At 35.6% G+C, this 15,420-nt stretch overlaps 2 protein-coding genes across 10 annotated transcripts in view; both read left to right on the plus strand.

The window, feature by feature from the left end:
- The window catches only part of LOC100116185 (sn1-specific diacylglycerol lipase alpha), a 106,503-nt gene extending 91,925 nt beyond the window's left edge, over positions 1-14,578 (plus strand). For 7 of the 8 annotated variants that reach the window (XM_031920752.2, XM_031920745.2, XM_031920750.2 and 4 more), the window contains 3 exons: positions 1,324-1,710; positions 13,400-13,565; positions 13,863-14,578. In XM_031920752.2, coding sequence (XP_031776612.1) covers positions 1,324-1,710; positions 13,400-13,565; positions 13,863-14,153 — 844 coding nt within the window. In that variant the 3' untranslated portion in view covers positions 14,154-14,578. Of the gene's footprint in view, positions 1-1,323; positions 1,711-13,399; positions 13,566-13,862 lie in introns of those variants that run through there. The other variant, XM_031920756.2, reaches the window with a different exon arrangement.
- Positions 6,248-9,129, plus strand: LOC116415725. 2 transcript variants are annotated; one of them, XM_031920757.2, is made up of 4 exons: positions 6,248-6,680; positions 7,536-7,911; positions 7,994-8,110; positions 8,185-9,129. In XM_031920757.2, exons 1-4 carry the CDS (start codon positions 6,678-6,680, stop codon positions 8,523-8,525), a joined length of 837 nt encoding a protein of 278 aa, XP_031776617.1. In that variant the 5' UTR covers positions 6,248-6,677; the 3' UTR covers positions 8,526-9,129. The 2 variants fall into 2 exon arrangements, with proteins under 2 accessions (XP_031776617.1, XP_031776618.1); XM_031920758.2 differs by lacking the exon at positions 6,248-6,680 and having other exon boundaries at positions 7,414-7,911.
- Positions 14,579-15,420: the final 842 nt, after the last annotated feature.

Consider the following 15,420-nt stretch of genomic DNA (forward strand, 5'->3'; position numbering starts at 1 on the left):
GACGAAGACGAGTGCTGAAGACACTTCACCCAAATCTCAAATAGCTTTTCCATCTATGTTCTACATCGTAGTTTTTCTAACGAGCGCATGAAGTAGTACATTATATAACAAGGGAGTAAAGTCGATGATTATTCCCGCGGGTGAACGTTTCAGTAAATCACCCGAGGGAATAATCAACTTTACTCTGATGTTGCATATAGTGCTTTATTCACGACTGAACTATGTAGCCACTTTATTTCCTGAAAAGTGGGATCTATACTCAGCCACTGTCATTACAAAGGAAATATACGTTTTTTTATTAATTTCTAAAATTTTAAATTTTCAAAATTTTTTAAAAATTTTCGTCTTCGTCTCGGGAGCCTTTGCCGCCCTCGACTCCAACTCGTGCCCAAATCTCGCACTCGTTAGAAATAGCCCTTCCCCTCCCCCCAGTTGCACAATATACTATTTCGTTCCTTAAAGTGTGAGAGAGAATCGTACATTTTAAATCGTGTACAACATACTTAAAAATGAAAAAAAAATAATATTACATAACAAAACTTGAAAATAAAAATTTAGAGGTCAGAAATGGATACATTGCTCACCTAGGGAAGAATAATATATTGAGGAACTAGGGGGGGAAACGGGCTATTTCTAACGAGCCTGCGGTGCCCTCGACTCCGTCTCGTGCCCAAATCTCACCCGAGGTAAAAATGTCCCCCCCTCCCCTTGTTATACACTGTACTTTTTTTGACAAGTGCCTGTAAAAACCCGTTTTCATAAACATAGTGAATGGTAAGTTGCGCATTTTGAGTCGTAAGCATTTTTCAAAAATTTAATTCATTTTGAGTGTTTTTCAGTAGCGGGTGGGAATAATTCACTGAAATGAACAGCTTGCCATTCACTTTAGATGCATGGAAACAGGTCTTTTTCATGCACGTGTTAAGAAAATATTCATTTCCCACCTGTTAACAGGTGAGCAATAAATATTTCTCAACACTTTTAAAAAACACACTTGGGATGATCAATTTTCTCTCTCAATTTCAGGCATAAAAAAGGTCCTATTTCATGCGCACGTTGATGGGAAAGTTAATAAAACTTCCAAAAATTTAAGAATTTAAAATATGTTAGTGCATAACGGTCAATAATGTATGGGTGGGTGTGTATGCTTTGTTACTCAACAATCACCAAAGCAAAATCTCTAACTAAACACACTCTGTGTGTGTGTGCGCGTACTTAAAACCAAACAACGTATCACTAACAAGTCTAATAATAATTATAGTGATTACAACAAAATTTAGTGTGTACCCCAAAATAAACCTAACGCTCGAAATATCTCACCAGGTCTTGCCGTCCCACGGACTGGAGCAGTTTAGGCCGATTGGCACCACTAGCTACCCCAGAGACGATGTCTGAAGCCTCGAACAGTAGTCCACCCTCGCCTTTACCGAGTTGTCATCGACCGATGATGCGACGAACACCTAAGATCACCGGCAACCTATCGACTGCCGCGGACGACCTTAAGAACAACCTCCATTTTGCTATGCTATCAGCGAAAAATTACTATCTGCGCTGTGAGCAGACTTCCAGTACTGTAGGTAGCAATGTGAGCAGTAGCAGCAATAGCAACAGTGCAGTGAACAGCGAGGCGAGTTACGAGAGCGCCAAGAGTTTGGCCCAAGGACCACCGCCCCCTGTACCTAGGAGAAGAGACTCCGTCCTCGTCAGCAGGTGAGATTGCTTTGGTTACTTTTACCAAGCGTGCGCGACTTAGACAGCATTTTTTCTAACAAACTCATTGGTATGAATCGTCACGTTAATAACTACCCTAGTAGAAAAAAAAAAATATAAGAAAATGTAAGAAACTGTACCTTTTTGTTGGATTTCGGACCTTTTTTCTCATACGTTTTTGTACACTTTCTTACATTTTCAGATTTGTTTACTTTTTTTACATTTTATTACATTTTATTACATATGTTATTTTACCGCCTAATAAAGTCAATATATTTTTTTTTAATTATTAATTTTATAATAAATAAAAATCTAATCTCTAATCTAAAATATCATAGTAATAATCATAGTAGTACTCTAATGAGGAATGTTGACATACACACTCAGCCCAGAGGGCATCTTGGTTCTCAGCGGCAAACTCGTGTTAAATGTATATCCATATATGTACAAATCCAGACAAAACCGGACACTTCAGGGGTCTGAGTGAACAAATTTGAAATTTGAGAGCACACCTACCCGACCACTTTTTTTCGTTTTTTAGGTCAACTAGAATCCGAAAAACTTTGAGTTCCCTAGATTAAAAAATATCAATTTTTTGCCGGGCAGTTTAAATTCTCTTATGGGAATTTAACACGGGGAAAATTTTCGAAAACAAGCCACGATTCAACTTTACCTACTCAGTGTATGAGGGTGCAATCCAAAAATGTGTATTGCTAGGATCGAAGTATATATATATATGACAATGAAGAAGATCTAAAACAGCCATAATTGATGGGCATATATATAACTGATGAAACCAGGAAAATGTTCAATCTGATTCTTGAAAGTGAAAATAGAAGAAAAGAACTCTAATTTAAGGGCCGAGTGGTTAAAATTGACCTCTCGGATAAAAAGTTATGAGGATTTTGAAAATGGGAAAAATCACTAAATTTCGTAAAAAATCGAAATTTTCACGATGTTTTGCTATTTTTAAGTCTAGACAACTTTTTACCCAGGCAACCATTTTTAACTCACCAGCCCTTAAATTAAAGTTCTCTTCTGATCTTTGCAATACACATTTTTGGATTGCACCCTATACGCTGAGTAGGTAACGTTAAATCGTGGCTTGTTTTCGAAAATTTTCCCCGTGTTAAATTCTCATAAGAGAATTTAAACTACTGCCCGGCAAAAAATAGGTATTTTTTAATCTTGAGAACCCAAGGTTTTTCGGATTCTATATGACCTAAAGAACGAAAAAAAGTAATCGGGTAGATGTGCTCTCAAATTTCAAATTTGTTCACTCAGACCCCTGAAGTGTCCGGTTTTCTGTGGATTTGCACACATATATGCTCATGGACACGCTCTTGCATGTGTGTGTTAGATCATGTGATATGTACACGCACCGCGCATGCGTGAATATATATATATATATATATATATATATATATATATATATATATATATATATATATATATATATAACAAGGGTTCAGAGCTGGGAACCAAGACGCTCTGGGCTGAGTTTCAATGTCAACATTTCTAATTGTCGACCCCATTTTAGCAAAGTTGCAATGCAATTTATTGATCTTTAATATACGAATGCATCGATTTCTTATCTCCGAATGCGTAGAAAGTGAAAATATGAAAATATTATGCTATGTTTATTCAATTAATTGATTTATTTAAATCAAATATTGTTGCCTAAGAATAGCAATTTGTGAAAATTAGAAATAATAATTTTCTACAAGGCCCCCTACAGCGTACGCAAACATAAAAATTGCGTACGCGAGCGTTTCCCACCACAACTCCACCATCCACTCCTCTTCGCGTACCGAGTACTTTTATGGACGCAATACGAATAAGCCAAACGTTCGCGCACGCAATGAATAATCGCGGACGCAAAATTCGCGCACTAAAAGAACAATCGCGCACTCAAAGAATAATTGCGGACGCGACAATGAATAAGCTTTGCGAGCACGAGAAAAAGTTCTTAGGTTAGGGATACATGGAATAGCTATGATAAACTTTGTTGTCACGTACGCGCACTTACAGGTGTGTACGCACCAAATTTAAATGTCCTGCTATATGAAAATTATTGATTTAAGAGTAAGATATTATTGTTTAGCTTTTAAAATAGCTACAATGATGAGGTAGTATAATATTTTTTTAACTTAATTTTATAATCGCAACGATTATATGAATCCTGTCTTATTTTATTTTTAATCCAAATTATTATTTTTAGTACCCGCAACCCAAGACTCGATAGTTCTGAAAATTTAAATGATCATATATTAATATTAATACATGAAATATAAATAAATAATTAATTAGGTTAAAGCAATTAATACTACTTACACAGTTATTTGGGTTTTCTTTTTCTTATCATAGGAACTGTACTCTTAGTGATTCATTTCGGTCGACCAGATATCCTTACGGGCGATGGTATGATAAAGCTATCACTGGTATTTGTATCGTTATTTTTGTTCATCGATTGATTTTTCTGAGCAGAATCATTTTTGTTGTCATATACGCCTACGTCCTTATTATTACGCCAAGCATATTCAATCTTTTTCAACAAATTCAAACGTTCTTCAAAACATTTTCCTGTAGCTGTACTACCATGATAAACTAAATCTATTGCAATTTCTTTTAACATTTTCAGTCTTGAATTAAACATAGCTGACTTATCTCTGGTAGAAATTCAAATATTTAAAATAGGCTGGAAACTATGAAATGGCTATGAGAAATAGCTTAGTCATAACTTGTAATGAAACACTTTTTGTCCCATTTCTTGAGCATTTGTTGAAATGAACATAACCTTAAATCTTTCGTATTGATATTAGTCCTTGTGTCGTACACTAATTTCAAAGAGGCTTACGGATTTTAATCGATTTCCAAACGTTTTACACAATTAACAGTCAATTAGAGTTATACAAGCACGACATACGAAGATATTCGTGATTTTCTTATTTTTTCACTTTTTTGACCCGACTTATTTTGCGTAGTACTTTCGTAGCCATCAACTAGCTGTCTTTAAGTTATCGTCACTGTCTTATTTCATATTTTGTGCAATATTTTGCAAGTCTTTGGCAGTCATGTAGATACCTTTTTCATTTAGAATATCATCTTGAATTCGAGGTTTTGGGCACTTCATTGTTATCACCATTTTTATGTACTCTTTATCTTTTTCTTGAATTCTCTTGTTTTCCGGTAAGTATTTGAAAAATGTCTAAGAAAAAAATAAAATAATATAACGATTGAACAAAATTATGGTTATTAAGAGATTAAAACAAAAATATTTTAGGATTGAACCTCAGATCCTTCATGTTGCCAGTGATCAACGTTTAAAGTTTTAATATCCAAAAACTTTAAATCAACGGATAATGTCAAATATATAAAAGCTGGGCAACAATTTTTAATTGTTCTATAATATAAAAATTAAAATCATTGTTTATATAAAATATTAGTAGAAAAAGTATAAAAATACCTAGTTTCTCTTTGGCCTGTTCCTTGACTGCCGTGTCTATTTTTTTCAAATTTGCATTCAAGTACTTTTTCGTAGACACAATTATTGTTGCCACCATCAATTGGATGCGTTTCTAACTTAGAACAATCAGATATATTAAATATCTGCTTTGTATTTTGTTGAAAAGTATGAAGTGTACTATAAAACTCTTGATAAGAGCAAAATTGTTCACCCTTCTTAATAGATTTTTCAGACATGACCAATAAGAGGAGCACTTTCCTGAACAAGTTTCTAGAAGAGCTGCATCGAGCGCTTTTCTTGAGTACTTGGAACCGACACAGAGTAGCTGTGAAACTAAACAATATTTACTCCTGTCCACAAAATTAGTCGGCGCACTTCTTCAAAGCTTCGAAACCAGGCGGCTGATAAAACCGAATAAAGATGCTGACAATAACATTTAACTGCGTGTGCCACATGGCACAGCGCACATGGACGGACTACCGGAGCTCTAGACAATAATCACCGCACTTATTCGAACCTCTAAAACTAACACGCGTATATTCATAAGCCCTAATAACACCTTAGAAGTGTTATTCTTACAGTAATGCCGGCCACACTCGACATTCGTATAACGATTTACATCTTCGACTGCTGGCGTCAGAGAGGCCTAAGTATATGGGGAATTCTACGGGAAAAATGCCTTTTTCTGGTTGGAGAAACCGAATAAAACAAATGTTGGGGCACAATCCCGCAACTTTTTTTCTTATTGTACGTGTTTAGAACCATGCAAAACCACATTCCAACATCGGAAAAGTACCTCGTGACGCTGTTTTTTAGGCCCTTCAAATTCGTCGAAAAATAGCCATTATTCAAGGGCATGCACCTAATGCATAAGGGCACAAATAGAAAATGTATTACGGTAGATTGAAAGAACGGGCAAAGAGCTTCAATAAAAAAAAATCCGTTGAAAATGCTTGATATGGTCAAAAGTTACACACAATTGAAAATGCGGAAAAATCATGAAAATTGCAGGATTTTTCAGTCAAGAAATTTGTATCTTTCTTCATGATTTTTCCGCATTTTCAATTGTGCGTAACTTTTGACCAAATCAAGCATTTTTAACGCATTTTTTTTTAATTCAAGCTCTTTTTCCGTACTCTCTTCCTACCGTAATACATTTCCTGTTTGTGCCTTTATCCTTTAGGTACATGCCGTTGAACAATGGCTATTTTTCGACGAATTTGAAGGGCCTACAAAACAGTGTCACGAGGCACTTTTTCGATGTTGGAACGTGATTTTGCATGGTTCTAAACATGCAGAATAAGAAAAAAATGTCGAGGGAGTGTGCCCCTACATTTGTTTTTTTCGGTTTCTCCAACCAGAAAATGGCATTTTTCCCGTAGAATTCTCCATATGTATGTGCATCAAAGCGAATAGTTCCTGAACTTCATTTGCAAGGAAAGTCAGCACCGGAAAACGTCGAAACGTTACGCTTTAAAGATTCAAAGCTGCATCTTGTACAATGGTAAGAATCTCTTGTTGGTAATTATCAAAATTTTAATAAATCTACAGCGTGCACCGTACTAGGCGGTTTATTTTTGGCTCTCGGGAACCGGTTTTATAACCTCTTTCCTTGATCTCCTGACTCGATATACAACCACCCAGTGCAATTTTTCTCCCTTTGATTTGTTCTTTCTTGCCAAAACTCACATCGCAAAAACTTTCCGAACTTAATAATCTCATCTGAACGTATCGCCGGTAAAACGCCGGTACTCGCTCTCTCAGTCACGCAAAAATACGTGAGATTATCGTAAGGTAATTTGAAAAGCGATATCGCGAGCTGGTGAGCATAGAATGAGCATATAATGTGCAGAAAGGGCATCTTAAAATCGCGCAAAAAGACTTGTGTTTTGTATATCCCTATATAAAAAAGTCATGACCGGATAGAGTGAAGCCAAGAATGCGTCAATATGATTGGTTCATGTAGTGCGCATGCGTCAAAAGTATCGTTAGAATTTTTTGATTTGTTTTTGATTTCTAAAATTGATTCTAATATTAAAAATGTAATATAATACTATAATACATATCAAATTATAATGTGTATTTATAATATTCTAGAGACATTCTACTCTCGAGATTATTCTATTCTCGAGACATAACCTTAAAATTTTAAAAGGAAGTTGGCGACGAAACCGCGGCAATTTTGAAATTTATATAAGCGCGAAATGAATCATATATTGTAAAGTTAATGAAATTATAGTCTACTACAGTGCGCGCAGCGCACTGCGCCAAGTCTAGTACAGTATAAAGTGCATATGTGTATATATAGGCGGTCGAGCTCTTCTTTTCTAACGGTGTCATTGTTATTACATTTTTTTAGAACAATTCCATTATGTCGGACGATCTCAGAGTTGGTCAAACTTTCACCTCTTATAGTGAGTTTGAAGCGTTCCAATTCTCATATGAGCAAAAAGGATACAAATTATCAAAAGTTCATGGTAGTCAGACAAAGGCTGACCCTACTCTGGTAGACAACTCTTTGACCCTCCAGTGTAATCGCTATATGGAACTTTTAAATCCAGAGGTAACGCTGTTAGAAAAACTTAGAAAAAGTACAAAATGTGGGTGCATGTTTGAAATCAAGATAAAAGTAACCAATAATAATAATAAGGAGTTGAGGATTGGTGACAATTCTAATTTAGATCACAATGATGAGTGCATTTCCATAGTTCTCAAAATGAAAAGTGCTAACACTGGTATTATACACATGCTTAAAATATTTATTTTTTCAATACTTCAATGATAACTTTTTTAAATCAATTATAATATTTTAATTAGTAAAACCAAAAGATTATAAAAATGCAAAAGATGATTGGAAACGCCTAGATGATTTGCTTAATGAAAGCTCGTTAAAGGATATGTTTGATGATTTAGATGAGAAGCTAACAAATAGTGGTAAAATATACAAAAATAAGACTCTAAATTATTAATTAAAATGTCAATAAAAATAGATGTTTACATGATTTTAGATGAAGCATGTGCATTGGCAGCAAGCAGTTTTGATACATTTAAAATAGAATTGATGAACACAGCTTTATCATCAACAGTTAACGTACAACAAGCAGATTATGAAACAAAATCTGATGAGAAGGATACCGTAGAAGATAGCAATTGTTCAGTTAAAAAAACCAATCTCAATTTAAAGAAAAAAATGCCAATTACTGAACAATTAGAAGTGGAAGAAGTTGAAAACTCATTCAACGATGAAGATTTTGTTTTCAATACTCAGCCCAAAACTGGAGGTAGGCCAAAGCAAGGCAAACCTCGAGCAATTGGTTTGCCTCCTGTATCAAAGGTACAGATGTATTAGAAAAAAAAACAGAGTACTTAAAGCAAGAACGTTGTTAAAATATCTTATTAATCTTGACTGGATTGATAATATCATTGAAGGTGCTAGTTCCATAAAACTACAAGACTGAAAACTGATGAACGAAAATAATTTGAAAGATATTTTTATCGATGATCAAGTTGAAGTTGATGTTCTAAGATACTATATGGACAACAAAGCACTAAGCTATCTAAAAAACGTAATTAAAAAAGGATAAAAATTACTTTTTGTGCAATTTATGCACCAACGAGGCAATATATGGTATGGTTCAATGCAATTCCTGTCTACATTGGTACCACTTTTTTTGTGCCGATGTAAAAGCTTCAGATGTTGAAGATGAAAAGATACCCTGGTTTTGCGATGATTGTCTAAATTAAAATGTTGTATCTATATCTACTTATGACTAGCCAATGTAAGTATTTATATTTTCTAAATTCACAGTATGAAATATTATTTTTTTAACTACTATTACTATTGTTTTTTTACTACTATTTCTACTACTATTGTTTTTTTAGATTGAAATCAGCTTGAATAAGAAAAAAAGAAAAAGAAAACATTTAAAATGTTTTAAATATTTTTTTAAGGAAAAAAATGGAAAAATTTAGAAAATAAATATTTGTGTTCTTGACGGTGGTACACATGAAAATATTTGACCATCTAAAGTTGCAGAGGCTCAATTTCACAGAGGCCTACAGTTTCGCAACATACATTACTCAATTTTTTTCATTACTTTATCATCATGTTAGTTACATTGACTGCATTAGAACTTGTTTGACATCGTGCTTTTGATACTTTTATTGTATTTATAAATCATTGAGAGGTTGTGCGTTGATTTAAAAAGAATTGCATAATGCGCAGAGATCAAGAGACTCAAATTGGCAACAGCTTACTGAATAAGAAGACTTTGTATTTCGATACATTCAAATGAACGTTAATACTTTACTCTCAGACTTTATTTTCTTGTAGAAGAATTATACTTATTCCACATAGCCGTAAGCTACTCTTGAATCAATAATCTTCATACAGCAGAGAATTTAAATTTGGCGCGCACGTACCTGTATGCGCGTACGTGACAACAAATTTTATCATAGCTATTCCATGTATCCCTAACCTAACAACTTTTTCTCGTGCTCGCAAAGCATATTCATTGTCGCGTCCGCAATTATTCTTTGAGTGCGCGAATTTTGCGTCCGCGAGTATTCTTTGCGTGCCCAAATTTTGCGTCCGCGATTATTCGTTGCGTGCGCGAACGTTTGACTTATTCGTATTGCGTCCGCAAAAATTACTCGATACGCGAAGAGGGGCGGAAGGTGGATTTGTGGTGGGAAACGCTCGCGTACGCAATTTTTATGTTTGCGTACGCTGCAGGGGGCCTTATAGACAGGCTCCAACTTTTATCGAACCCAATATAATATAATAATAAGAAAAGTTCTGAGCATGAGATATACAAAAATGTATGAAATTAACAATAGTTATCTCTACGTTTTAAAATATGGTTGCCCTGAAAAGGGCAATTTGTAAATATTTAAAAATAGATTTAAAAATAAGATAATGAATATTTTAAAGGGCCAACTTGCGACGGACCCTCGAAGGCAGCGCCAATGCCTCATTGCTGGCAAGCCTTTTATCTTCTTTCTTGACAGTCGATGCATTGCAGTATGCGTCAAGAAGAGCCTGTTCTTCTGGCGTTAATTTCCTCTCCGGTGTCAAGAGACTCTTTGGAGCGATGCTCAGGACCTCGACTTGTTTGCACAAGTCGTTCAACTGGCGTTTAACCGCACGTATTCGTAGATCTGTACTCGGAGCCAACTGCTCATCGCTGGCAAGCTTCATATCTACTTTCGTGATGGTCAACGCATTGTAGTACGCGTCAAGAAGACCATGTTCTCCACCGGTTTCCACCGTTATTGACAGCTTCTTTGAAGCGATGCTCAGATCCTTGACTTGTACGGACAAGTCGCTCAACTGGCGTTTAGCCGTCCGAATTCGTCGATCCGTAGTCGGAGCTTTGTCTAGTTTACCATCCAAAACTGCCGCTGGACTCGCCATGGTGATGCTTCCTTGCAAGTGTCGAAAGAAACTGAAGCTACTGACGAGTAATCGACCCTATTTATAGATCAGAAAGCTAGCTCAATTCAGGGCGTGTCACTTCCCCCACTTTGCCCGGGCAGACGTCAAAGAGAGGCCCGGCGCTGAATGGGTCGGCGTAGATCCGAGAAGCCAAGTAACTGCTAAGTACTGCTTTTCAGTACTGCAAGGATCGAGGCAGTAAAACGATTTATGCGAACAAGTCGAGGACCTCAACATCGCTCCAAAGAAGCTGTCAACACCGGTGAGGAAATTACCGCCAGAAGAACAGGCTGTTCTTGACGCATACTACAATGCGTCAACAATCAAGAAGGAAGATAAAAGGCTTGCTAGCGATAAGGCATTGAAACGTAGACAAAACTATATTTTATTCACGGCTTAACTATAATAGCCACTTTATTCCCTGAAAAGCGGGACTAAAGTAGCTTTTTATCCCCTCGTATAGTTTTTCGCGCATTTGCAGGAATAAAGTTACTTTACTCATGCAAATGCAGGAAAATTTTTTTAATTTTTTGAAAATATAAAAAAATTAATAAATTTTTGTAAAAATTTAAAAATCATCACCTTTTTGGAAAAAAGAAATAATTTTAATTTTAAAATGTTTGAATTCTTAAATTTTAGAAACTTGAAAATTTTTTAAATTTAATTTGTATTGACTTAAGTCCCACTTTTCAAGGAAATAAAGTTCTATATACAACACGTGTGGGACACTTTACGGTCGAAAAATCAAGCTCTTGAATTTTGTGGGCACACGCACCAGACCAAGTTTTTTGCGTGCTTTTGGACATGCAATATGTAAAAAAACATGGGTAGCACCTCCAAACCATATGCGAATATATATATATATATATATATATATATATATATATATATAAAGTGCTAAAAAAACTGCTCAAGTTGCATTTATAATTGCTAAAGTAGAGTAGTTACCAGCTCCACTTTCATTAATTATTAAATAATAAAAAATAGTTGTAACAGTTGTATTTTAGATTAAATGAGCGTACGCATGCGCACCGCGCAATGTCGGTCGACGTCAGCGGGCTCGGACCGCTCGGATGTTGATCTATGTATTCCTTCGCAAAGAGTTTGTCTAAGCGTGTATTATTGCTTTAGCACATTGATGTATTTGCTCAGAATTGTGCTAAAGCAATTATACATACATACTCAGGCACACTTTTTTATTTACTATTTACTTTTATTTATTTATTTATGAAGAGGTTATGAAACACCTTCAAAGCTTTGAAGATCCTTATTGATCTTAAATTGCCGCGCGACCGCGCGTCACTGTTTGCGCGCATGCGCTACGCTCAACTGCCTACGTTGAAATTATCTTTATTTATTTAACAATTAAGGAAAGTGGAGCTGACAAAAACTTTACTTGAGCAATTATATATGCAACTTGACCAGTTTTTAGCACTTTGAGCAGTTAAAAATATTATATACACCAAAAGATATGGAAGATTAAAAATACCGATAAATGAATTTTTTTTCAATAACTGTTGATTTTTAAACAAATAATTTAAGGTGAGCAATGTCAAAGAACAACGCAGTTGAATTGAGCTATTAAAAATCTATCAATTAGTATTTTTTTATTCAAATATCATTATTTTGCAGGCTGGGGTATGGTAGGTGACTTTTTTCAAATTTCTCGAAGATCTCGAGCTCAGTTGTCCATTAATGCTCAGCGGAAAAAATAATGTTGCCGCGTCCAGGTAATAAATTACCCGGGGCGCAATAAAGGCTATTTTTGACAATTAGCAATTGTCTCATATTGTTGATATATTGTTTAAAGGTGGCACCCATGTTTTTTACATATTGCATGTCCAAACGCATATAAAAAACATGGTCGGGTGAGTGTGACCTTAAAATTGCAAAAATCCGATTTTTCGACTACAGTCTCCGACTTCTCTTAAAATGATTCATATATGGCGAATTCTACGGAAAAAATACACCTTCTTAACTTCAAAAACGGTGAGTAATAGTTGTTGGGGCACGCGCACGGAACATTTGTTTTAAAACTGTACATGTTTAAAACAATACAAAACCAAGTTCCAACACTAAAAATGTGCCTTGTGACACTGGTTTCTCGGACCCTCAAATTCGTTGAAAAATAGCCATTGTCCCACAGCATGTACCCAATGAATGGGGGCACAAACAAAAAATTTATTCTAGTAGGATGAAAATACAAGATAAGAGCTTAAATTAAAAAAAAATGCGTTATAATGCATGTACCTGCAATTGAAAATGCGGACAAATTCTCGAAAATTGCAGGATTGTTAGAGTTCAGAAATATGTACCTTTTTTTCATGATTTTTCTGCAATTTTCGAGATTTTGTCCACATTTTCAATTGCAGATACACGCATTTTTAACGCTTTTTCTTTAATTGAAGCTTTTATCCCGTACTTTCATCCTACTAATACACATTTTTTTTTTGTGCTCTCATTTATTGGATACACGTGGTGGGACAATGGCTAATTTTTGACGGATTTGAGGGGCCGTGAGGTTGTGAGATTTTTCAAAATATTTGCTCACCGTATTCGGACAAGCGTTACATTTAACGGCGCCCACAATCCCTTGGACATAACATACATGCCCGTATATAGCCGTCTGGCAAGTTGACATCGCGAGATTCGATCTATACGCTCTCCCATCCGAAAAAATCCAATACATCTCTTCCTCGCTGAAAACGTTCAACGTAAAAACCAAACGCAGCACAATGTAGTTGATCCATTTTCATCAGCCGATTTTTTTCTTTTTTGATTCGCAGAGATACAAGAGTTTGCACGGCCGCCTGTTGCAGGGATGACCTATCGGATAACTCGTCGCCCCATGCCTCGTCCCACTCGTCCAGGATATCGCACCGTGTGCAGATCGACTTCGCCGAAGAGGAAATGGACACAAACGGCTCTAGCCTTGATTTCTACGAAGCAAAAGTAAGAGGCTTTGCGATTATACTATTATTTAATGTTTTTTTTCCACGGGCACAAAGGTCTTGGTTTAATGGATTTTGTGCTTTATTACCCATATAAAAAACATAACAACAGGATTAATCATAGATATTTAAAAAAAAAATTGTGCTAATAAACTGAAATTTCGTATAACTGATGTATCTCTTTTATATTAATATCATAAGTTTATAATACTATTGCTGCTGATGGTACAATAAAATTATACACTTCTAAAAAATTCTTCTTCATGTACATAAAAAAATATCGATTATCTTCCATTAGGCGTCGATAGAAGCCAAGGACAGCAGCAACGACGTCTTCCTGAGCGTGCGTAGCTCTCCCGAGTGCAAGGGTCTCATGGCCCCGGCAACGGACCTCGGAGCCGAGTGGAAGCGCAACAAGCAGCTCGACGTCGCCGCGGGTTGTGGCGACGCTTCGCTACCACTTCTACGTGGCCTCTCGCCGACGCCTCAACACGCGACGCAACAGCACAACTCGCCCTTCTTCAACGCCAAGCGCAAGAAGTACGTCTACCCTATCACTCTTGTTGGTAGGGGAGAAAGCAGCGTTTGAGCTAGGATTTTTCCAACTGCGTTGAGTTTTTTTTCAATAAAGCACGTGTCTTCTTCCTCAAGTTGTAATTATGTGATTTCCGAAATCTCAATTGCAGGTGATTAGTCACATGATTTTAACAGGTTTCAGAAGAAACGTGTTTTTTACAATGTATATGTATGCGCGTAATGTATATATGAAAGATTGTAAAGTAGGTGATTATTATGAAAGCGTCTTTTGAAGATATCGATGAGCATATGATTTTATTTTTATTGTTATACACTTTTCTATAGATGATAACGACGCTCTAATATGAAAGTGTACAGTATTTTTCGTGTTTTTTTAATGAGGAATATTAAAATACAGTGAAAATATTTCCGATTTTCCTATGCATCTTTGAAAATTGTAATACATTGAAAGCGGCTCCGCTATTGTCTATCATATTATACTGTCGCATTTTTTGTCAACCTTCGCCTGGCTCAATATTGGTATACCATTTTCTAGATATAAGGAGACAACATTACAGAATACATTTTGCTTTTATTTAAATTTTTTCACAATGAAATATTATTCTTTCCTAAAATTATAAGCCCTCTACATGGTTTGTGTTCGGAAATATGAAAAAAATATGTTGGATGATTATCGTCTTTCTATAAATGACAAATTTTTGTTTGCATTTATGCGACTGATACAGTGCAATTCATTATTACTTATTAATGAGTTTGTACAATAAAAAGTAAGGATTATTTTATATATATTTCACCTAGAAATACGATATCTATATGCATACAATAGTGAAAAAATGTGTACAACACGTCCAGCTAAAACGAACTAAAAATATTTGTGACTTATAACGCCAATTATTACGTGAAGGTTTATATTTTGATGAATCACTACTAGTTTTAAACAGTCGTTTGCCTGTCTTATTACGTCATTAAAGATGTGGGCATGAGGTCAAAACAGATATGCGGTTAGCGTTATTGGATGTTGATCCTAATGGTGCAACTATGGTCGTTACGTTCCACTAAAAGAGTTGTAATTAATTGCTGGTGGAAATATTACGATTTTTGCTCCAGGCCTAATATCACGTACCTCTGGCAATCCCTAATTTTATAACTGAAGCTAAACATCTCTAAAGCATAACTACTTATGAGTCTTTCGTTTCCACACGTGATTCTGATGGTGACCTAATATTCAAATCTCATTAACCCTTAATGCCTTATTATATGACTTCTGGATCCCGTTGAATATCAGTATGTCACTGATTAATGCATTCGCCAGTAATTAT

This window comes from Nasonia vitripennis, chromosome 1 (genome assembly GCF_009193385.2).
Source record: "Nasonia vitripennis strain AsymCx chromosome 1, Nvit_psr_1.1, whole genome shotgun sequence".
Lineage (NCBI taxonomy): Eukaryota > Metazoa > Arthropoda > Insecta > Hymenoptera > Pteromalidae > Nasonia > Nasonia vitripennis.